The following is a 25,407-nucleotide window of genomic DNA, read 5'->3' on the forward strand; positions in this document are numbered from 1 at the left end:
CACAAAGCTTGAAAGCTTCATAACAGAAAGCCAGCATTACAAACCAGATGCTTGGGTTTTAAAAAGGTGTTGCACTGTGCAGAGTGCACTGTGTTTTTTGACAGTATAGGCCAGGATATTCAGTCTCTGCTGAATCAACTTGGAAATATTTCTCCTGAGTCCCCAAACTTGGAAGCATTCTAAATCCCTGCAGTGCCACCTGTAATGACATTAAGGGGTTTGATTTAAAACAAAAATCGTATAAATCCCTTTTTGGAGCCTATAGCTGCAGATACGTTTTCTGTATCTTCCAATATTGTTAAATATCACATTGACAGTTTAGCTTTCAACTTTGATAGCCATAGGTAAAAAGTCAATAGCCTATCACACTTGACCTTTGACCTACCCACTCTGCTGTCCTCCTGTATGGAGAGTGGGGTAAGTTGAGCCATTTTTTAGTTATGCTGTCCTCTAAGCAAGGAGAAATGACACATAGTAAAAATGAAAACACACACCTATAATTCAGGATGTCTCCTATCAATGGCAATGATAATAATTCATATTTGATCAAGGGCAGTGAAAATATTACTTCTAAGTAAGTATTGTGGCTCAACTTGCCCCGGGTGGAACAGTGGTTCAATTTACCCCCTGACCTGGATCAACTTACCCCTAGTAAGTTAGGTCAGGGGGGTAAATTGAACCACTGTTCAAACCTGGGCATACCTGTTCAAACCAGGGCATACCTACAACAAATCTTAAAGGTAACTATAAACAATAAATAACAAACCAAATACAAGCTTAGTTTTTCAAATATTTTTAATATAAATTTCGATTGAATTGATTTTTTTTTAACATGTTAAAAGGAAAAGTAATCATAAAAATGGTGATACCATTTCATACATCTTACCAATCAAACACAGGATAAATTCAACTTTAAATGTAGTCAACAATGAGCTCTTATTATCAACTTTGCCTACTTTCATTCATTTCTCCATTGAAAAACTGGCTCAACTTACCCCAAGGCCCATGGTTCACTTTACCCCATAGCCAACATTTTAGAAAAAATAGCCTAGCATTACAATTCAGAGTCATCTTTAGCTTAATGATTCACATGGTTTAATACGCTGCCAACACATCAACATATACAATATATGTGTTTAAACCTGGATACTTTTTTTTGACATGACAGCCGATATAGCTGACATCTAGAAAATGTACTTTGACAAGCAAAAAACGTTTTTTTGTAAAAATGTTTACTTACCAGACCACAATGAGTATCTCTCTTGCATAATTTCTAGTCACTTGATTACAACTATAAGGCGTTGCCTGGTTACAGGGGGTGGTTCAATTTACCCACTGGCTCAATTTACCCCCTTCTCCCTATATCTTATCTTTAAAGTTGTTATTTGTGGAATGCGAAAAAGTACATTTAGTACAATTACATTTAGTGCTGAATTATGTATGTGAGGCACTTGTACTTTACTTGAATATCTCAATGTCAAGTCTGGCCAGCTCTGCAGGCCCATCAGAAGGGTTTTCTTTTTTATAGGAAATAAGTAAACGTAAAAGTAAACGAGGCAGAAAGTAAACTAGGGAAATAGGGGGCAGGCTATGCAACAGCAAGATTTTACAGTAGTAAAGTGGACTAACAGTGGGAAATACACCTAAAAACAGGACATGAACATGTTCATTTTGAAAATAACTAATTATAATTCTCATTCCCCAACAAAAATGCAGTTACAAGCATCAGTTAGGGATGATTACCGCCCTCTCGAGGCCATTTTTCGAGGGAGCAAAGTGATGACGTTGCACCTTCTGCGACACAGCCTGCAACAGCCATGCGCCAGTTGGCAGCGTTGTTGTGGTCGCCTATATCGTGATTAGTTAGCGATTTTACTGAATAACATTGAGGTGCTTATCTGCCAAAGTTTGGACTGAACAATGTGCCGGAGCTGCACAGGGCGGCGGTGAGTGCAGCGGAAGAGCCTCTTCCTCCTTCTGTCTGTGTGTGAGTGTGACCCGAGCAGTGCCATGTAGTGAGGAAGAAGAATGAGCAGTAAGCAGCACACTCCAGCAGACTGGACTGACGACCACACGGTCCAGCAGGAAAATGAGCTAGAAGCTCTCGCGTCTATCTTTGGAGATGATTTCCAGGATCTGCGGAGCAAGGACCCATGGAAGGTAGCTACAGACGGTAGTTAGCAGAATGCATTGCCTTTTAAAGCAGATGATTGGCAAAAGTTGAAACAGAACTACTTTTACTTGAAGCGATCAAACATGGTCACCCCATTAACAAGGATTCCTTAACTGTATTCTCAGGTTAAAAGGCCCCCTCAGGTGCATCTCTGCCTGCGGCCCAACGGTCTGAATAATGGACAGGAATGCTACGTGACTGTGGACTTGCAGGTTCAATGCCCACCCACATACCCAGATGCGTGAGTACTGACCCCTGACCTTTGCCATGTCTCCACTTTGGTCATGTTTGCTACTGCACTGCAAGGTATCAACCATGGTATCAACCATGGTATCAACACACACACTGAGACAAGACTCACAATGCTGTTTTAATGATTCTGTCCTCAGGTCATGTATCATTTGCAATGCGAAACTTATTTATTGTGTGTCCACATGCTGAGACATAAAGCATTATGTTCTTCTAAAACATAGTCTTTAAGAAATAACCTCATAATGGTTAGTAATAGTTAATGGATATGTTGTTATATTCCTCTGTTAATTACATATTAAAAAAAAACGTATCTGTGTGATCCCATACAATTGGTAATTAATGAGAAGGATGCTGCATATTTCTCTACAGGCCAAACTGTGACCTTTTAACTTTCCAAGACAACTGTCTCATCAGAACAAAGCTCCAGTGTGGACTTGTTCATGTCCTCCTAGTGTTTTGCTCTTATTAACTGATGTCTGGTGGCACCAACAGGCCTCCAGAACTGGAGCTGCATAATGCCAATGGTCTGTCAAACGAAAACCTCCTGAATCTGCAGAGTGAACTCACAAAGCTGGCGGCATCACGATGTGGGGAGGTAAGGATGGACACACACACACACACACACACACAAAACATTCGATGCAAAAAAACCATGACATTTCAACAGATTTTTTTATCTTTTTATTTTTTTAGTAGTTCAGAACAAGTTTTAATTCTTTTATTGAACAATTATTTGTTTCATTGAAGAACGAAAACAGGAATGTTGAGTTAAATATTACTCATCCCCCCCAACCCCAAAATGCACCCCTATCCAAAAATCCCCTCAAAGTCCCATTCAAAATGTTTAATGAAAAGAGCCCTTCTCCCTCCAAAAAGTCCCATTAAACATGCACATCTTCCTTCAAGCAACCCTCTGCATTTTTGCTAAACCCTTTCAGTCAACGGGCTCTTCCTGGGCCTCATCAACATCACACTCTTCCTCTTCCTCTGCAGTGTCACTGTCCAGCCTTGTTGAGGATGGCTCTGTGTCAGGCTCAGAGAGCCTTAGCTTTTCCCGAATGCCAACCAGTTTTTCCACTCTCACATTTGTGAGCCTGTTGCGAATCTTCGTGTGGTCTCAATAGCCATGCAGTAAGCAGTGTGCTATGGTATGGATATTCAAGTGTACTTGAATGGCATCTGTTTGTTTTAGTCAAGATTATGCTAAAATATACTTTCCCCAACTATATTAAAGTTCCCTATGAAGAGCCAACCTTCAATTTTGAAAATTCCCAGTTTATTCGCATTGGAAAGTTTCCATCTTTGAAAATTCCTGGAATGTTGCAACCCTAGATACAAGTATATACAACAACAACAACAACCACCTTTACCCCTACCTACCTGTCCACCAGGTGATGATTTACGAACTGGCAGACTACATCCAGGGCTTTCTGAGCGAGCACAACAAGCCTCCGTCAAGCTCCTTCCATGCGGAGATGCTGAAGAACCTGCAGAGACAGCAGGAGATACGAGATCAGGAGGAGCAGCAGAAGATGGACCAACGGCGCAAACAGGAGGAGGAAATGGTTAGGAGTATAGATAAAACCCTTCATGCTTACCTTGTTTTATAATATAACTTATATTATGTTAAAGTGATTTTGTTGTCCCACTCACAAAAGATCAGAAACTTTATCTTGTGGGAGCAACACAGTGAAACTAAAGTAGAGCTAATTCCATGAATAAGAAGCAGAAATGCATGTGTATCTGATCTGACTACATATGAACATGCAGTACAAAATACTTCTGCTTGACACCCTATTGGATCGCCTTTGCTTAAAGACCTCTAAGTTTGGTTCGAAGATGGATTTTTGCATGAAAATGTACTTTAACGGTTTATGAATTATCAAGATAGTTGTGGTTCCATCATTCCACTAATCGTTGCAGCCCTACAAACTATGCACCCTGTATGAAAAAACCAAGACAACTGACGGAAGTTTCAGTCGAACAGGGTGTTGACTGAGATTTTTCTTGTTCTTGTAGGAAAAAGAGATCATGGCTGTTATCCAAAAAAGAGAGGAGGAGAAACGAGAAGAAAAGAGAAGAAAGGAGATTGCCAAACAGGTGTTTATCGAAAAACTTATCTCATATCCCCGGCAGAAAAATAAATTGTGATTGACCATTTGTTAATGGTGTTAATATTCACAGGAGCGTCTTGAGAGTCTGGATCAGCCAGTCCCTTCTCCCTCCCCCCTGTTAGGGAAGAGCCCACCCAGCCCCGGCAGATTTCCTCCTGAACTGATGGAAGGCAAGAGAGCCGCCAATAACCGCCACCGGACTACCTCCAGTACACGCCACCGGACTACCTCCAGTACACGCCACAGGTACACAGCAATCCAGCTGATGCTTCTCGTTTTAAAGAAACATAAAAATAAGGCTGACATGTGTATCCGTTTACCCAGACGTGACACAGGTAATGACGACATCCCTCGCTCCCAAGAGCTTCTTCACTTCTCCAGCAGCGCGTTTGGAGATCTTGTTGTCCACAGAGGGAAAAGCTTAGGTGAGATTTGTCTGAGAGGATGCAGCTACTTCAGTCCAAAGTTGCTTAATCCACCTGTTAACCGTTGGCATGAGTGTTATTGTGTGTGTGCTATTGTGTGTCTCTGATTGTGACAGGTGTGAGCGAGAGGCTCCGGCGTAACGTTTATAATGGATTTGAGGAAAACTCTGGAGACTTTACTGTGATCTACGAGTGGTCGCTTCAATGGAACAAGAAGATGGGCACGTTTCTCACCAGCCAGGAGAAAGGAAGGATTGATAACTGCAAAAAGCAGGCAAGTGAAATAAAAGCAGATGTTATCATTAAGAGTTTAGTTTTGGAGTTTTGGACTCCACGTGCTCTGTGTTATGTTTTTATGTTGACCTTAAACATGTCTGCCTCGTGTGGTTATTGTATTCATGTCTCCGTGGTCTTAATTTCAACTTTTGTTCTTAATTGTGAAGCACTTTGTGAAATTCTATTTCTGTGAAAGGTGCTATAATAAATAAACGTATTATTATTATCATTATTACTATTATTATAATAAATAAACGTATTATTATTATTATTTAGTGGTTCAATAATGTATTCAACGGTTTTTAAGATCAGGAAAACCTGGAAAATAGTCCTTAAGTAATCTTTCTTTGTGCAATATAAATATATATATATATATATATATATATATATACAGTGTTTCCCACAGATATGAAATATACTTGGGCGGGTGGTGGCAGCGGGCAGGGGGGGGGGGTGCCCGAAAAAAAAGAAAAAGTTTTAACAACATGTTTATTTATTGACTTTTCATTCTTGTATAATCATTTTGCGCAAAGATGGCACTGTTTGTCAGAGCACTTCATCCTTCTGGGATTTCATGAAGAACAGCTCCAACGCCTGTGTGTATGGGAACACCTCTGGTGCTGGTCCATTAACTGCCAGTGTTTCCCACAGATCTGTTTCCCACATATCTGAAATATACTTGGGGGGTGGTGGTGGTAGCGGGGGTGAGGTGACGTGCAACAATATTAACCTTTCTGTTGGTCGCTTGTTAGCAGACCCTTCACGCGATGGCAGAGTGAACAGGTACAGGCAGGGCCCATAATGATAGCCCTATAGTTTAAATCTACTACCCACACATGAACATATGGAAATGGGTTACTTTAAAAAAAAAAAAAAAAAATGTATTTAGGAACCTATCCATGTGATTTTTAGTGGGGGTCGACCTCAAATCTTCTATGGGGGTCCAGGGGCATGCCCCCCCCCGGTAAGATTTTATTTTTTATTTTGGAGTTAAATGCATCAATCTGGTGCATTTTGAGGGGAAAATAAAGAGACTAGATCTATGGAAACACCTATATTAAACAGAACTGTATACATTTCAATAATCATAAAACCATGGCCATAACCAATACCATACCATTTCCAATATGAAAAAAACACTGAAACTTGTTTATTAATTTATTTTTGGTTCATTTATAGTTGTGAGTGTGTCTGTGCTCCTGAATCAGCCTCTCCTGTCTCCCTCCTCTCCCCCTGCTCCTCTTTGAGGCAGCAGCAAAGACTAGTTTTCTCTCAACAAGTTTTAAAATGGTATCTTACCTTTTTTCACCCAGTTAACTTTTTATTTATTTATTCATGCATATTTTACTAATCACATTACATTTCATTTAGCTGACGCTTTTATCCAAAGCGACTTATAATGACCGATTACAGGGACATTCTCCCTGGAGTAACTAAGGGCTAAGTGCCTTACTCAAGGGCACACTAGTGGTGGTGTTCCTCGCGGGATTTGAACTCACAGCCTTCCGATCTTCAGCCCACCTCGCTATCCATTAGACCAATCACTACCCTCTCAAATGGAAATATGTGTTGTGTTTACATAAATGGTGACCACACCGTTTGAGACCCACTGAGAACTTAGACTAAACACTCAGAGAGTCCTTTACCTCACCTGAGCTGAACTTATCCCGAGCTTGAATGACACACAGAGACCAATCAAGGGCTTTGATTTATGATCTGTATGACAGTGGCCATGTCGGCAGGCCACATCATGTGGACAGCCAGTCACCCTGTGAGGCAGGCCACTTAACAGGCCAGAAGGAGGCGAGATCAGTGCAAGGGAGTGAGGGATCATTGTCCACAAGTTAACCGATCGCAGATGGCGTCGTGGTCACGGACCAATAAAAAAAAAAAATTATAAAAAAAAAAATTATTTAAAAAAACAAACAAAACTAAATGGGTCGCGAAATATACTTGGGCGGCCGTTAATATACCTGGGCGGCCCGCCCAAGTATAGTCTGTGTGGGAAACCCTGATATATATGCCGGTAATAACTGCAATATATACCTGGCTGCTAGATCCTCAGAACTTTTTTTTATTATACTTTTTTAATCTTTAATACTTTTTTTATGCATGCTTCTTAGGTAACATTAAACTGTCTTTGGCTCTTTTCTGCTGTAACAATGTAAATGTCCCCTCTGTGGGACTAATAAAGGTATTCTGATTAAGTACTAAACCATGCTTCTGAATTACTGTGTAGATCCACGGGGCCGAAAACGAGTTCAACTCCCTCCTGCAGCTGGATCATCCAAACTTGGTGCGCTACATGGCGCTGAGCTCCACTGAGAAGGAGGACTGCCTCGTGGTTAACCTGCTGGTGGAGCATGTGGCTGGCGTCAACTTGACCCAAAGCCTCGTCACACAAACCCCGGTCCCTCTGGACAAACTGTGCCACTACACGGCCCAGCTGCTGGCTGCCCTGGACTACCTTCACTCCAACTCCGTGGTCCACAAACAGCTGGGGGCCTCCAGTGTGCTGGTGGACTCCGAGGGAAACGTACGACTGACCGATTACAGCTTATCCAAGAGATTCGCCGATATCTGCAAAGAAGACATTTTCGAGCAAGCCCACGTGCGATTCTCGGAGGACACGTCGATGCCAACGAAAACGGGCAAAAAAGGGGACGTGTGGAACTTGGGGCTGATGCTGCTGGCTCAGAGTCAGGGGAAGGAGGTGCAGGAGTATCCAGTGACAGTGCCAGCCAGCCTTCCTGCTGACTTCCAGGATTTCCTCCATAAGTATGTATTGATAGATACATTACCAGCTTCTTAAAGGAGTATAATAGTGTTTAAGACAATTTACTATAAGTCATGTACTCTTGTGTACTAAATACTTTTGAATAGTCCTGACTCCTGACCATTTTCCAAAGATTATTGATTTGTTTTAAATGAACGATTTGTTTGTTTTCCTGACAACCGACTGACAGAAGCAAACCTTACATTCAATGAAATAGACCTTCAACTAATGATTATTTGTATGCAATAGTTTGTTTGATCTATGAAACAACAGCAATTTGTGAGAAAATGGCTATTATGATATTTTAGATTGTTTTGTTCAACAATTAGTCCAAAGCCCCGAATGATTTAATTTGGTTCAGGTCAGATATTTGACCAGGAATGCAGTAAGTTAACTGATTACTGAAATAGTTGCCAGCAAAGTTTTGTGTCTCTTCGGGTAGATTTTCATGCCGTACACATTACACGCACAAAGGGAAAACAGTGACTGAAAAAGTGGAACACATTCAGAACTGAGGAGTGGGCCTTGGAAAATGCATGGCAGTATTGTGAAGCATCTGGATTTGTTGTTAATATACTAAATCATCCTTTGGGCCATGATTTTTATAGATGTCCGTCTTCCTCTTTGCTGGTTGTTTAAATAATGTTTTTAAATGTAAGTTGTTTTACATACATAACATTAGGTTTCATTTACAATGTTTAGACCTTTTCCTTCTTTTTAATATGGCTCTACTGCTTTATGTTGACAGCAAAGCACAATGTGGATTCGTAAAATAGACATTTTAGTTAAAGCGTCTATAATACTGTATGTGTTTTTGTCACAGGTGTGTGTGCCTGAATGAAGCTGATCGCTGGACAACTCAGCAGCTTTTAGAACACTCCTTCCTCAAGCCTCCTTCGCCCAAAAACCTGCCACAGCACCGGGTTGACAGCCCAGAAGGTGATATACACTATTTGTACATGGATAAAATATAAGAAACATTTAGGTAAATTTAGCTCAATTAAAGCAAAAATATTCTACCAGAGCAACATCAAATGTAGAGTCAAACAGTTACAAACAAATGAGACAACTTGAACCCTTTTGTCAGATCTTACAAAAAGCATTTTAAATTCCTTATTTTCCTATCAATATAAAGATATTTCCTTTCCTCGCAGCATATATTTACATTACAAGCAGAGTACACTTAATAATAGTATAACTGTTAATGGATTGTTTTACATTGCATTCTACAGGTGTCTATGTTCTGCACACTCATTGTATAGTGTGTTAATGATATGCAGCTAATCCCACCCCTATAGTTATGATGTCATGCTGTTGTATGCTCTCTCTCCATCATGTTGTCGTTGTCATGTTTTTTCTTCTTCCGTCATCTCAGATCCTGTTGTGGACTTCCCATTATCAGTCATCCCACAGAGCCACATCCTCCACGCTCCGTTCAGCACCGGGGTGCAGAGGCAGTTTTCCCGCTACTTCAATGAGTTTGAGGAACTGCAGCTTCTTGGAAAGGGGGCATTTGGTGCTGTAATTAAGGTAGGCCCTAAAGCCTTTTTGGATGATGTTCCACTGGCGAGTAAACTGTCTGTTGATCTCCCTTTTTCCCTTCCACTTTCCCTCTCCTGCAACTCCAGGTTCAGAATAACCTCGACGGTTGCTACTACGCTGTGAAGCGCATCTTGGTCAACCCGGCCAGTAAACAGTTCAGACGAATCAAAGGCGAGGTGACGCTTCTTTCACGCCTTAACCATGAGAATATCGTGCGCTACTACAACGCGTGGATCGAGCGGCACGAGACCCCCTCGGGAGGCATGCTGAGCAACACGGACAACTCCGAGCCTTGGAGCTCCAACGAGAAGCCCCCCCAGCGCAAAGAGTCCCCGAAGCCCGTCAACGAGCAGGGCCTCGCCGACAACGTGGAGGACGCTGCGCCCCCCCCCGGCACTGTCCAGCTCCGTGGAGTGGTCCACCTCCATCGAGAGGTCCTCCAGCGCCAAATGTAGCAGGCACCAGTCAAGTGATGAAGAGGATGATGAGGGTGAAGAAGAAGAAGATGTTTTTGGTGCCTCTTTTTTGTAAGTGTTTTTTTTAGGGATAACGTGAAGCAATACTTTCTCCTGCACAAACTCTCAACACTTCACATTTTTCTTTTAGACCTTCGGACAGTGATTCAAGTAGCGACATAATCTTTGACAATGGAGATGAAAACACAGACGATATGTCACAGGTTTGAATATTTACACTTTATCTATTATTCATTAGTATTTGTCCATAGTGTAACTAACAGACTCCTCTTGCAGGTTGAGCCAATCAGAAGGTCTGTAACAGACGCAGGGGACACCACAGAATCAGACCAACCCCTCCTCATAGCTCATCACTTATACATACAAGTAAGCTTCACCATCATACTCCATTCTCTACCACTAGAGGTCACTGCCTCCTATCTAATGCCGGTGTTCTGTTTTCCACCAGATGGAATACTGTGAAAAAAGTACTTTAAGGGACACAATAGATCAAGGCCTGCACCAGGACCAGAATCGTTTAGCGAGGCTCTTCAGGGAAATACTGGATGGGATTGCTTACATCCACGAGCAGGTGTTTTATCTGTGTGTGTTTAAGTTCTAAGCATGGTTTAAAAAATAATGTTTGCCATTTGCAAGTGTCCCGTAAGCTAGTATCACACTTTTATATCCAAGGCATTTATCTGTTGCATTTTGTATGGTAATAAGGAAGCCATGTTTTTAATGACGCATGACTGAGCAGGTCTTTTCATGAATCCTTTCCATTAGGGCATGATTCACAGGGACTTGAAGCCTGTCAACATCTTCCTCGACTCACAGGACCACGTGAAGATTGGGGACTTTGGCCTGGCTACGGACCGCCCTGCTAATGTGGTGTGTATTAGCCTAACAGCTTCACTCTACAGACGGGCTGCTCTGTGGAGTTATGTGAAACAGTGTCCCTATGTTTAATCGCCTAGGTTAATAGCTCGTAACACTAGATTACGCATCAATATGACACGCATACTCCTTTACTGTTTCAGGCTGCAGGCAAATTTGAAGTGGAGGAGAGCGGCTCAGCGGTGATGCCCAAACCAGACCCAACAGGTGCAGAGGGTTTGAAAAACTTCACATGATTTAATGCTATTTTGATTGATACACATGTTCTTCCCTGACACATTGCATCACTATTCTACAGGTAACATGACGGGCATGGTTGGTACTGCACTCTACGTCAGTCCGGAGGTTCAAGGGAACACCAAAGCCACCTACAACCAAGTAAGATTTGTATTGAAATATAGACATTATTTGAGATTCTCCATCTTAGTTGCATAGTTTGCCGCGCTCCTGTAACACAAGACTTTTAGGTGTCTGATATTTATCCTTTCTGTTTGTCCTCAGAAAGTTGATCTTTTCAGCCTGGGCATTATCCTGTTTGAGATGTCCTACCGTCCAATGACGACAGGGTCCGAGCGCATCTCTGTCCTGAGCCAGCTGCGTGCGGTACGTTCATGTTCAGGACTGGTGGCGATTTTTGCTGGAGTCGTAAAGTGAAAAAAATGACATTGTAGGACATAAGGACTTTATAAAAACATACACAACAGTATCTAACTTGACTTGCACCAGGCAACTGAATAATGTTAGGCAGATGCTATGTATGTGGGGCTGCCGCATGGAATTGTGGCAAAGAACTTTCTCTTGGTTGTCCGAGGTAAAAGACAGGCCAGTCTACTCTATGCTAAAGGAGAAAATAATGGAAGCATTGAAGCACATGTCCTAAGTAATGAGATCATTCATACAGCTGTTATGACCGCCACTTTGATACTTCCTAAGCAAAAAAAGACTATTCCACTGCAGCCCATGTCAATTATTTTGGCTGCGTGGGGATTTATAACTTGCTTGTGACTGACCTCAACTCTTTTCTTTCTACGATGCAGGAGCTCATGATCTTTCCTGAGGACTTTACTGAATATGAGCAAGGAACACAGGTAGGACGCTGTAGCATTTTCATATGAAGCCTTTTCCTCTGAGTTCTCAGTCTAACAATCGGGGCTGCTGGCTGTGACTCCTTTCAGAGGAAAGTGATAGAGTGGCTGATGAACCACGACCCGGCCTTGCGGCCCACCGCCCAGGAGCTGCTGAAGAGCGAGCTGCTGCCCCCCCCACAGATGGAGGAGTCGGAGCTGCACGAGGTGCTGCAGCATACCATGGCTAATATCAACGGCAAATCCTACCGCACCATGGTGGGCCAGCTGTTCGCCCAGAACACCTCCCCGGTCATGGATTACACCTACGACATAGACCTGCACAAGGTGTGGTTCTAGTATATTTTGACTGGTGTCACGTATTTATTTTAAGAATGATATATGATGTGTGGTATTTGGGGAATTAAAAACGTAGATGCACAGTAAGTGCTTTTATTTATATTTCTATAGAAGACATATGTGTTTTGGATATATGGTGAATGTAAGTGTGAAGGCAAGGCAAGTTTATTTATAGTACATTTCCACACGAGGCAATTTCAATTTTTTTTTACCCAAAACATTAAGAGCGTTAAAACGTTGTGCAACAGAAACGCATAATAAAATTACATTGACATTTTTTCAATAAAAAGCCAAGATAAATACAAATAAAGCAAACTAAAACAAGATAGGTCACGTAAATAAAGAAAATACAAGAATAAAAGGTTCAGGGCAGTCTCAGTCATGAATAGTTATTTAATTTAATAAAATGAAGCGGTGTGCAGAAAAGTCTTCATCCTTAGTTTGAAAGAAGTGAGACTTGGAGTGACCTGCAGTTTTCTGAGAGTTTGTTCCAGATATTTCTACCATAAAAACGGAACACCATATGAAAAGCCACTTCATGTACTCTTGAAGTTCCCCCTCCCCACCTGAAGATGTCACTGCAGACATCTGAATGGCTGCACTCACACACCGCCGGTGCTTCCTTTCATCTGGCCTGTATAGTGGCCAGCAGAAGGCCTGGTAGTGCTTACTCCATGTCTCCTGATCCCTAACAGAGGCTGTTTGTTTGCTCTCCCTCCAGGGCAGCTTCAGCTTCAACAGTGCCAAATTGCAGCAGCATGTTTATGAAACAATCACCAGGATCTTCAAGAAGCATGGTGAGTACACTACGGTTGTTTGATGAGTGTGCGTGTGAGCCTCTGTTGACTCTCCACTGCCAACCACTTGGACTCCTGACCCATTGGAAGCACGTTTTTCTGAACCCCAACATCTGCTCCAGAGAGTGGCAGCAAAACAATAAGTGCACTGTGGGGCAGAGCAGATTATGTGCAGGTGCTAGTGTATTTTTTTTTGCTGATGATGTCCAGCTGTCCTTATTTGTTTTTACTCACACGCATCATCTCTTTTTCGACCGAGGGGTGTGGTATCTTATGCAGATGTTGCAGTCATACATGATGTTCCTCCTCAGGTGCGGTGCGCCTCCAGACACCGCTTCTCCTCCCCAGGAACAGGAAGCTGTATGATGGCAGCGAGCTGGCCTGCTTCATGGATCACAGTGGAATGCTGGTCACACTGCCCTACGACCTTCGCGTGAGCGCAAGACACACACACACACACACACACACACACACACACACACAAAACACGCGCTCAAGCATGCATGTCCGCGCTTGCACGAAAACACTAATTACCCAGCTATTTGCATCAGCAAACACACACATAGTGTGAGGCTGCAATCAGCAGCCGCCTTAATATCCTGCTACCTCAGGAAACCCTGAACACTAAATGGTTGTTTCCACTGTGTGATTGATTACAGCCTGGTATGCACTGACTTCACTGTCATTACACGAGTGCACCCCGTGCTTTAACTCTGTCTTTACTTTAGATGGCCTTTTCAAGATACGTCGCTCGCAATAACATAACGCACCTGAAGAGGTAAAGTTGAATGATGTAACATTATATAATCCTAATAATATCCTCATTTATTAAATAAATGCTCAACCAAGCTACGAGCTCAAAGGATGTATGTCACTGACTTATGCTGGGCACTCTGTTTGCAACTCTGCATAAAACTCTAATGCCATTTTTGTTTCTCTTTAACTATCTTTAAGCTAGACCCACCACAATTGTTTGGGATGTATTTTCTTTTCTTTTTTGTACATTTAGCTATACAAATGAAACGTTGCATTTGTTCCCAACGCATTCCTTTACGTTATAGTTGTAATGCGACGGTTATTCATGTCAAATCTTTAGTAACAACAATTAGGAATGTGCAATGTAAAGTCCTGTCGCCACCAAGTTAACGGTTTAATTAATGTTGAGACTTATGAATGTTTCTCTCAATCTCTCCGAAGGTACAGCATCGAGCGTGTTTTCCGTCCCAGAAAGCTGGACCGCGCGCACCCAAGGGAGCTTCTGGAGTGCGCCTTCGACATCATCACCCCCGTGACCAGCAGCCTGCTCCCTGATGCCGAGACCATCTACACCATCTCTGAGATAGTCCAGGAGTTCCCCGTGCTTCAGGTTATACGCAGTCTGTTTGGTACACTACGCAGAGAGCGGACCCTGTTCACGCACTTTGTTGACTGGCTGGATGCATCATTGTTCTTTATTTTCCTACGGATGCCAGAAGTGCAACCTGGCCCCTTGTTGTTTTTTGCCTTTTCCCTTCCCGCTCACATTCCTGACATACCAAAGTACGTCTAAGCCTGACAGATTGACACAGTATTTATTATTGGTATAGTAAATCTGTTGTGCTCAGCTCCCTGCACTTCCTTCTCTGCCTCCCAGTCCAATCCATTTCCTGCCCACACACCCCAGCGCCACGTCAGTCGGCTCTCCTCCTTCATGTTTGGTGAACTCCGTCACCTTAGGGTCTGGCCTAATCATTCATCCCTCATAGATCCTGTTTGTGATCCCCTCCACCGCCCTGCTCTTTGTGTGAAAGCTTTTAAGAATACGCGAGTCAGACGGAATGAGAGGGCAGCCGGACACACCAATCATTATTCACTCGAGGCGCTCATTGTACAGTAGTGCTCTCAGTTTTGACTGTAATTGCGGCTGAGAGGTCTGAAGGTGTGTGTGTGTGTGTGTGTGTGTGTGTTTGGCACCCGCAGGAGAGGAACTACAACATCTACCTGAACCACACCAGCTTGTTGAAGGCCATCCTGCTCCACAGCGGAGTCCCTGAGGACAAACTGAGCCAGGCGTCCTCCATACTGTGTGAAGCCATGGTCAGTGAAGGTCACACGTGCATCACAGATGTTATTCCCAGTGCGTGACTGTTGCCTAAACGCTAGCATGAGCATATATAATAGTGTTAATGCATTCCTTTGGTTTCTGTGTCTTCCCCAGAGTGAAAAGCTGACCAAACGTGAGGTGGAGGCAAAGTTATGTAACTTCTCCCTGTCGACCAACAGCGTAAGTGTCAGACTGGGATGGACGAGGACCTGCTGTAAAAATAATCAGCAGCAGCTCCCTTGTTCTAAACTCAGACATGCCTCCAGTTGCAGACGCTGTACAAGTACATCGAGCAGAAGGGGAATCTGCAGGATCTGGCTCCACTGCTGACATCACTCACCAAACAGAAGACCGCCGTCACCCAGCTGGCCAAGCAGGGCCTCAAGGACCTGGAGGAGCTCACGGTGCTGCTGAGGAAACTGGGGGTCAAACTGCCGGTGATTTGGATTCAAAGTCAATTTTATTGTGATCTTTAAATGTATGTGTGCAGAGACGGAGAGATCGAAATACCGTTTTCCACAATCCCGAATACAAAAACTAATATTTATAAAAATATGTATAAAAATTACAAAATGTCCTCTGTGGAAGCCGTAGCGCCGGCCCGGCTAAAGTAACTGGATGGCCTACCTGCCTGTCAGCCCTCCATCGGGGCACACACTTATCTCGTGCCCTCATTGGTCATGTGTGCATTTGTGTGTGTTGGAGGAGGGGCTCTGTGAGGAAGTGGCAGATTTTCAAATTCTAGCGATCTCGAGCTGGTTTCTCCAAAATTACCTACCCCACCTTTAAGACCTAATATAAAAGCACAACAATCAATATATACAAAAATAACAGTCACTTCAATATCTTTAAAAATGTACATTAGTGCAAGACTGTCCATAGCAGCGTAAAAAAAGTGTCTGATGCTGGATTTGAGTGTCTGTGTGTGCGGGGTGTTAACACACACATTCTAGGTGAATGGAGGTTAAAGTGTATGTTCTCTTTCCTTTTAACACATGTGTATCTTCTCTATAGGTGGTGGTTAACTTAGGCTTGGTATACAAGGTGCAGCATCACTGTGGGATCATCTTCCAGTTTGTGGCTTTCATCAGGAAGCGCAAGCGAACTGTGCCGGACATATTGGCAGCTGGAGGGCGCTACGACCACCTGGTGGGTTTTACTGGCGTTTATCCGTGCCGCACGAGTGGCTTTTTTTATCAAGTCATTTTTCTTCATATCTCTTCGGTCTGTATTCAATGAAATCCATAGGATGCAGTCTATGTTCTGTCTTTCGTTCTCTGTGCTGCTAGATCCTGGAGTTTCGTGGGCCAGCTTCCACGGTGCCGGTGCCTTCTGCAGTGGGGGCCAGCGTGGCCCTGGACAAAGTCTGTGCAGCTATAGCCAACATGGAGGAGCCGGTGAGACACACACACACACACACACACACTGGGATCATTCCTAATTATTGTAATGAAGGCGCAGCAGACAGCTATTTAAGTATGCCTTATTATAGCAGTCGGCCGCCACACAGCCGCTTTTAGAAACATGTTAATAACTATGATCGCTGGGACTATTGTCATTATCGTGTTCTCTATTTTTATTTCAAATGTGACATGATGTGCCTAAGACAACTGTGGGTAGATCTGAAGACAATAAGATGCTGAGATATTCAATAACTTTCTGTTCTTTACATTCTCTGTTTTTGCATTCCATCAGCCCTCAGTCAGCTCCTGTGATGTGCTGGTGGTCCCAGTGGGACACTCTTCCATGTCCAGAGCCATCAATGTTGTCCAGAAGCTGTGGAGCACTGGTGTCTCTGCAGACATCGCCTATGACGTCTCACAGGTGAGAGAATACATGTGTCCATTCTGTGTTCTTCACCCAAATGCATTGTGTCATTGATCCCTCAGAACGGTGTTGAATTGACGTGCTTCCGGACCTGCAAAAGGAAACCGTCTGCAGAGAGAACATGGCTAGAGAAGCACTGTAGTCGTTGAATCAGAAGGATTTATGTCCGTTCGCAGTTATTATAAAACTGAGCCCCTTTTTCTTTTCAAAACTCGACCACTTTCCGTCTTTTGTAGACCCCTGAATAGAAATGAACATTGGTGTAAAATGTATTTCCTTTTTGTCCCGTAGTAACTTCCACCCTCCTACAGGGGGCGACTTCTGTTCTTGAGGGGGAAATGCCCCTCATGTGTCAGCAGCAGAGTTTATCGTGACAGCATCATAAATATTAAACATCTTAGAGAATGAGCTGCACTTGAAAGAGGCCATATTGGGACGATACAAAGGAGTCATTTCTGCAATAATCGACTCAGGCATCTGTTAGACAATCTTCCAATACACTTGTATGATAAGCTCATGTTAGGGGAAACAGCCGAGATGAGACGAGTCCCCTCAAAGTGAAGTTATGTATTTCCCGGTCCAGAAATCCTGATGCCATGCCTCCGTCACATTCTTCATGTTTATGTGACAAACTGATCCGAGCCTTGTGTTTGTGTGTTTGTGCAAACGCCCTCCTTGGCAAATTGGAGGGCCCACATGTCAGTAGACCTTTTTTGTTGCTCTTTATAACTTTTGTTTCCACTTCTGCAGTGGATAAGTGCTTTGCTTGTAACAGTCTTCATTGTCTTTATGTACTGGCTCAGGACAAAAGTTATTGGCCACCTTCATTTCCCCTAACAAGTCCTTACGGGCAGTTTGGCTGAAGAAGAGCGGCATTATGTCCAAAGTGTCAGCACTGTTTGTATTTGTAGATTACGTATGCAGGCTGCGCACTGACTGAGCTGTTCGGACCCCTTCATCCATCCCTCCCCTCTCACTAGACTTTTGTTAACACCTTTCCCATGCTGGCCTCTTAAAAGGCCCTCAATCTGCAGCTTTAAAGCATCCTCAGGAGACAGTTCCACTCCTTTTAGCTTTTAATTGCCAAATATGGCAAACTCCTTTCCACATGCGGTCAGATTAGGCATATGGCCCCGGAGCTGCCCACCGGCCCCCCGAGCAATGGCTTAACTTTGACTTAATTTGTTCTGTCAACGTGAAAGTTATAAGAAAAGAAGAAGTGTTAGTGCATACAGGATGACGAGGCAAACATGACACGTGCGTACACACACACACACACACGCTTGTTAACACAGAAGGGGTTGTTCTGCACTACCACTGGCTCGTCTAGTGGAGCAGCCAAATGAAACTCTCGAGCTGCGAGTTGGCGTAATTAATTGGGCTAACGCACACATACGTCCGTACAGAGTGTCATGGTTGAACACGTTACCTGAACACACATTGATATTGGTCGTGACTCCCGGCACAGTGCACACTCTGCCTGCACTGAGTGTGTGCTGCTGCTGTAGAAGAAGAAGGTTCTGAACCAGGGCTCCCCCCAAAATGAGCCCTGATTTCAAAATGGTTTTAAATGACAAACTTGACTCTTTTAGTAATTAATGGAAGAAAAGTCTCTGTCAAACTGGTATGGTTAATAACCATTAAGACCAAATGGTTAAGTTACCAGCTCCCTCTTGACTCGGCCACACTGTGTCCCTCCAGGTTAGATCCTCAAGCACCAACATTACCACCAGACAGGACATGTTCAAGTGAATGGTACACATATTCAGTATGTTGTGCAATTAATATTCCCTCTCCATTCTTTTTTTTAATGTGCTCCTAGTTCTAGGGATTGCAGCCATTGAAGGCAGCATATTCCAGGATTGAGATTTAGTGTTATTGTTATTACAAAGCAAGTACAGTGGTATTAAAAGGCTAATTCCTAAGAAAGAAACGCACAGCCTGTATGTGGAGACTGCCTTTGAACAGGTCCTTCACGTCTTATTAGGTTGTACAATTTATAGGTACAATTATAAGTGCGGCTACACGTCATTACAGGCAATCCCTGCCTTCAATGAGGGGTGCAGATCGTAGGTGCAGATGCGGAACTCCCAGAAACCCCTTACCAATCAGAGCAGCTTTTTCAGGAGGTACTCTTAAAGAGACGGGCGCTAAAAACTGAGCATTTAAGCCTGAGGGTAATTACAGGTACATTCAGTCAGACAGTTTAGGGAAAACGAATGCGTGTTCTGAACATCGAACATGTGCAAATTCAAAGTACAAGTATGAACCTGGAAATGAGCATAATATGACACCTTAAATCACCACCTATATTGTCTGTGTGCGAGTAATTGAGCATTGGTCCTCTTGTGTTTAGTCTCAGGAGACGTTGATGGAGCACTGCAGGCTGGCCGGCATCAGCTGCATGGTCCTAGTCTCTGACAAGGAGGGAAACTATGTGAAGGTAAACCAGACCGACAGTGCAGCAAAGCATTGTGCGGGAATACATTACATAAAAAAAAAAAGAATTATAATGCTGTCAAAGCTGTTTGTTTAAGAGAGAATTATAGAGTGGTTTAGCACATGCTAAAGTATCTGTCTGTCTCCAGGTCAAGTCCTTTGAGAAAGACAGGCAGTCTGAGAAACGGATCCCTGAGTCCGACTTGGTGGACCACATCATTCAGAAATGTCGAACCAAATTCTTTGAGGACAGAAACATCAGGTAAAGACATTTTGGTGTAATGCGCTGCTCAGACGTCTGCATGATGTAAGGCGGTGTGTTCTTATATAATGTTGTCCTTGTGCCCCTTGCAGAGAAATGTCTGAAAGCATGTCTCAGAACCCGAAAGGATCGCTGCTCAACACCACAGGTCTGATTACCCCTTAGTCTTTCCAGAACGCCTCTATATATGCAAATTAAAATGTATAGCCTTACTGCAGCATTCACACCTGTTTTTATACTAAAAGTACGACTGTAAAGTAGCACTGATCCTACTGAATTTACACTTCTGGAATTTAACTGATTTGTTAGCCAGTGACGTACGATAAGTGCAAAAAGAGAAGAAGTGTTACATTTCACACCAACTTCTGGCACGTAGACGGGTAGCATACAAACGGATTTAATTAAATTGAAAGACTTTAGCGAGGCAGTTTTCACAGTCATGTCATTGGAATGTGTACATTTGAGATTAAGGTGTGATTAACCAAAGCCTTCTGATTGGATGAAATGTGGAAATGGTCCCTTTTCTGTCTCCAGGCTCCTCAGAACAGCATGGGAGCAGCGGCCCCATGAACATGAATGTGAACGTCATCGGCCCGGACAAAGTCTCTTCTAATATTAGACGACGCTACGAGACTCAGGTATGTGATGCGAGTGCGTGCGCGCACACACACACACACACACACACACACACACACACACACACACACACATACGCTTCTCTTTCCATCTTTTCTGATCCCTTATTTTCGATGATTTGGTGAGCCAGATCTTCTGATGTAGTTACCAATAAAAAATGTTCACAAATGTTTGACATTTAAACCTCTCGAGTGTATGTCCGCACCCACTCATCCAGTCATTTCTCTACAGCTTCACAAATGGTGAATAATAACAACAAGCATGGCAAGAGAAATAAACACAGACATCACATTGTTTGTCAATAAGAATACGATAACTGTAACTGAAAACCAACCCAATTTTCTTACTTAAAAAAAGTATGCCCTTTGTAGTATTCTTTTTCCTCCTGGTTTCTTTTGATCATGGGAACCACCACTATTTACTTTCATCCTTTTCACTTTGTTCTTGCTCTTATTTTGTTCCTTTCTAACTCTCTCTTTCAGATCCAAACCAGATTACAAAATCTCGCGAGCAATTTACAGAACAAAACCAATGACATCGAGGTTCTGGCAGTAAGTCATTTGTTTGTTTACCCCGGCTCCCCCTTGTTCTGCTCTCCCACCCTTATCTCTAGAATCCATGTGTGGAATCACAGAGCGGCGAAAAGGGCTTTTTGATCAAACATCCCTGGGAGCAGCCCTTTTATAGTGATGTGCCTCGTGCTGGAGGTTGACATGGCTGTGAATCCGTTCCAGTCGCGACAGAACAATGAACACTAAACAGAAGGCAGTCACCGTGTCATTTCAGGGGATGTAAATGGCTGCCATATTGTGTTTATTTGTGGTTGCATTGAAGATGTATGGCCTGATATTCTCAAAGTAAATCATCCGGTGCTTGTTTTTCTTTTTACCAATGTAGCTACACACAATTAATTTGTCTTTCATATTGGGGTCTGGATTTCATCAGCAGTAAATGCAAGTTATTGAAACATAATCACCTTGATTCCCACAAGCAGAGAGTTACACAGGCCTATGCATCTTCACTGTGGGCAGTAGCCTGCTTGTCTAGTACTCTTCCTGTAAACGGGACATCGAGTACTTCTTAGGCCTGGCCAGAGCATTGTGGAACTATGGGTACATTTACCCAAGTGGTGTGGATTATCTTGTGTTGAAAGAGTTGCACAAGCGATTGGCTGATATTTTTAGAGCTGTATTATAAAAACATTTCTGAAACTGTTGCAACACGAGATAAGGCTCTATTGTGTTTTGCTTGTTTTCGTCCCACAGGTGGACCTGAACAAGGAAACGCTGGTGAACTTCCTGTCTCTGGAGGTAGGTTCCATACTTGGCTTTATCAAGACCCTTTGGCATAGTTAATAAAAGGCGACATCCTTAAGGGTGGAAGGGAGGGAGGGAGGGAGGGTGGAAAGAACAGCCAATAGAGGTCAAGATCGCAGACAGGAAGTGGGGATCCCGTCTCCTTCCTTACAGGCCCGATGAGGAGTGGACTGAGGGAACACCCTGGCCTTTTTCCACAGCCAGGGAACTCTGCCAAAGACGTTCATTCCTTTAACAAGGCTCACATATGGGACAGACACATACAGTTAAGAAAACGGATACTTAAGAGGTGTTAAAATTCACATTCCAAACTCCTGACCAAAGCGGCACTCATAAAGAAACCCTGGTTCCTTAGAGCAGAGGTTTTTAAAAGTCTTAAATGATATTGTGCTAAGTAACATGAAGACGTCTGAAGAACGCACTTTACACCACCCCTCTATATAAGCAAAAGCCTCCACTCCATAAATGAATGGGCCACCTATACAGTCGGCCCCCTTCGCAAGCACATGTGTCAAAGAAAACACTTTTAGTATATAAAACGGGTGACAATACACAGTGGGTATAGCCAGGCGTGCAGGAAAGGCCTGCTTTAAATACGGCAAATTACCCCAAGTCACACACAAAGCAGAGGAAATCTATAAACCCACTGTAGCTACACTCTACTTGAACAAATATACTCCAAGGCTGCAGAAGAAAAAGCCCATTTATTCCTCTAAAATGCGGTTTACTTTTCTGTTAACAAACATAAAGGGAACTGACACCTTGTGAGCTGTTGTGTTGGATACTCTGAACACTGTTGATATAGTAAACTAACCTCTACCAGGCTTTGTTTGATGCACTGAATTCGGCTTCTGCATTTCTCGTCACATTTCTTGCCTTCACTGCTTTCTAATTTCTTGCATTCACACGGGCTCTCTCCTTTCTTTCTTTCTTTCTTTCCAGTTTGATAGCGAAGAGCAGTTCAACAGCAGCGTGAAGACTCTGCTGTCTCGTCTACCCAAGCAGCGCTACCTGAAGTCCATCTGCGATGAGATCCACCATTTCAAAATGACCAAGAAGTTAGTTTTTTGTGTTCTTATCGGCAAAGAAAAACCAACTTGTTGCAGATCTTAATAATTCCTATCTATTATTATTCCCAGACGTAGCTTGCTATATCACCTACATTGTAAAGAAAGTCAAATATATTCATTCTTTATTGACCATGAGTATGTACCGAAGATTGTGCTGATCCAACTCGTCGATGCTGAGATAATTCACCGGATAAGTGAAACTTTTACATCATTATTGCGGTGAAGGAAAAGGGAACGTTACCCAAAGTTGTTATCCTTGTCGTCTCGGCCCTGCTGACGTGTATAACACGTTTAATGGGAATCTATACAAAAGTTGTTGAGACATTTGACTTAAAATCTAAATGTTAGCCCGCTGCTGGCGCGAGTGGTAGGTAGGGAATCACTCTAATTGGTGTTGAGATATTTCAAATATTATAATACGGCCAATGCAAGGTTTCATTTGTGGGCAAGAGGCTCCTCACAATTGTGTTGCCTCATTCCATGATAGAAAGAGACTTAACAGACATTTTTATTTAAATGGAAATGTTCAAGATTTAGGTTTCTATATTTGAGAAAGGATAAGAATCCAATCTAATAACTTCTTAAACTCTGTCAATTTTAACATTCTCAAGTGTCAAAATGTTTTACTCTTCCAAAGTAAAGAAACTGTTTGAACTTGATACTCTGAAGACAAACCCCAGTGAGTAGTGAGCCAAAGACCCCACTGCTCCGCTCATATGTTTCCATCCATTACCCACTTGCTATTAAAATGAAACCTGAAAAACCGTAGAATACATTAAAGACCACAACAAGTGCACACTTCCTTTTACGGGCAGCTGCGAGCGAGCCCACACCACACTCCAGGTGTAGGTGTGACAGTCCTTCAAAGGGAGCAGTAATACGGATAACTACTGCCTTGCAGAATATCAAATCCTCGGCTGAGCCCGTTTCCTGAGGTAGAACCTGGAGAAGGATTTGCCTTGTTTGGTGTTCTGAGGTCTGTCTCTTAACACCCAGGTTGATTGACAGAGAGATTTCAGCACAAGGGTTTAACTTCACCAAATGCTGCGGTTGTGGATGTAGCGCTTAATGCTTCCCAGCAGAACGTTGTTTTCAAAGGCCAGGCAAAACCCCCAGTGTTTGAGTTCCTAGTGACGCTGGTGAATGCCCATAGAGAGCAACCCTGTGAGGGATTCAGAGGATTTTCTCCTTCATGAATGAGATGCTAACAAAAAAAAAAGAGCTTCTCTTTCTGCCTCTCCAGAGCAGTTGGTTTTCATTTCCTGTCTCTGCTGTGTGTTTGATTTGCCATTTAGTGGGGGGAAAAGACTGGTGATAAATATGCGTCACAGAGGCAACAATGGATATATTCATCGTGTTGTTTGTTGTTTTCAATGAATGTGAGGCACAGGCAACCAAGGCCAGATGAGTGGGCTGAAAGGCTCATGCAGTCACCTGGCAGCCGCGAGATCATAAAGTCAACTTATCCCAAGGGCTCACTGAGATTTAGTTCTAGCTAAAACCACTGCTGGCATGTACGATCGGTATCTCCAGTGCTGCTGTTACCCATCTGCAGCCATGCTAGCAGCTTTATGAAGTGTTCACAGGCACAGCCATGCTTGAGCTAATGTCAGCGCCAACTAATGGAAATAACAGTACTTTTGTTTCGTGAAAGGTTTTACCCTGGACATGGCAGAGTTGAATCCTGTGTTTATTTAAACTGACTGACCTCTTCATCTAGAGAAATCTAATACGTGGAAATCTAATATGTGGAAACCTTCCCGGTTGAATTTCTCTGTCCTTATTTTTTGAAGTCCCATTTGTGTGGTTTTTAGATCCTTTTGAATCAATAACTGACGGATGTTGTCCCGTTTCAGGCTGGCTGTGGTGGTCTTGTACAGCTACAAGGACGACTACTACAAGATCCTTCTCTGAAAACCAAGACCCAAGCTCCCTGACCTGCTGTGCTTCAGACTCCCAGAGACTTTTCATCTTTGGACCTACAGAACTTGTTTCATGATGGACTTGTAGCTTTCCTTCTTAGAAAGCGCGAGCCCCAAAGACACCATGTTTACCATGTTGAATGGTTATTCAAAATCGTTAACTTTCCAGTGTTATGTAGACAGTCTTCACTCTATTGCCTTAATAGAATTCTAGAAGTTGAAAGATGGATTTCTACTGAAAATGGTGACATGAAGGCAACAATTTAACTTTTTCTAATCAGCAACAATTTGAATAAATGACCTTTTCCCACAGAGCTGATATGTTGTGTCTATTTTAATTACACATCTGAGTACAACAAAAATGCAGCCTCATTATTGACTACCTGCATACTGAGTAATACCTCATAAGCTAATGCTTAACCTTGTTGCTATGAACTCAGTTGAGACACGTCGGGCATGTTTGTGGAGTTTGAAGGCTTTGTGTTGCGTATTTGACATATCCAAGGCCTGGGAAACTGACCCTAATGTTTACTTTATTGATCCTTCCGGAGAAGCTTCCTCACCTTGAAGTTTATGAGCAAGCTTGGACGGACAAGTCAAAACAACAGCACAGTCTGCGGAGGATTATACAGGTTTCCAGGCCTGCGTGTCTTTTCCGGGCTTTTATTAGCCCATTGGTTAGATGAGAGGGCTACTTGCTTTTCACTTGCATTAAAATCTC

The 25,407-nt window shown here is 43.0% G+C and overlaps 1 protein-coding gene across 1 annotated transcript; it reads left to right on the plus strand.

The window, feature by feature from the left end:
* The first annotated feature begins 1,790 nt into the window (after nucleotides 1–1,790).
* Nucleotides 1,791–25,000, plus strand: eif2ak4 (eukaryotic translation initiation factor 2 alpha kinase 4). Its single transcript, XM_034111512.1, is given in 40 exon segments — nucleotides 1,791–2,160; nucleotides 2,299–2,414; nucleotides 2,918–3,020; nucleotides 3,817–3,990; nucleotides 4,445–4,525; nucleotides 4,610–4,785; nucleotides 4,864–4,964; nucleotides 5,081–5,238; nucleotides 7,480–8,018; nucleotides 8,840–8,955; nucleotides 9,392–9,546; nucleotides 9,645–9,941; nucleotides 9,943–10,085; nucleotides 10,165–10,237; nucleotides 10,311–10,400; nucleotides 10,483–10,605; nucleotides 10,800–10,904; nucleotides 11,054–11,117; nucleotides 11,209–11,288; nucleotides 11,412–11,513; nucleotides 11,948–11,998; nucleotides 12,086–12,322; nucleotides 13,056–13,131; nucleotides 13,443–13,564; nucleotides 13,860–13,909; nucleotides 14,329–14,497; nucleotides 15,091–15,207; nucleotides 15,329–15,394; nucleotides 15,481–15,651; nucleotides 16,229–16,363; nucleotides 16,504–16,611; nucleotides 16,910–17,038; nucleotides 19,398–19,484; nucleotides 19,630–19,742; nucleotides 19,835–19,890; nucleotides 20,277–20,380; nucleotides 20,861–20,929; nucleotides 21,644–21,688; nucleotides 22,637–22,752; nucleotides 24,621–25,000. Coding segments are annotated over 40 exon segments (5,007 nt in total). The 5' UTR covers nucleotides 1,791–2,028; the 3' UTR covers nucleotides 24,679–25,000.
* Nucleotides 25,001–25,407: the final 407 nt, after the last annotated feature.

The sequence above is a fragment of the Pseudochaenichthys georgianus genome, chromosome 22 (assembly GCF_902827115.2).
Source record: "Pseudochaenichthys georgianus chromosome 22, fPseGeo1.2, whole genome shotgun sequence".
Taxonomy (NCBI): domain Eukaryota; kingdom Metazoa; phylum Chordata; class Actinopteri; order Perciformes; family Channichthyidae; genus Pseudochaenichthys; species Pseudochaenichthys georgianus.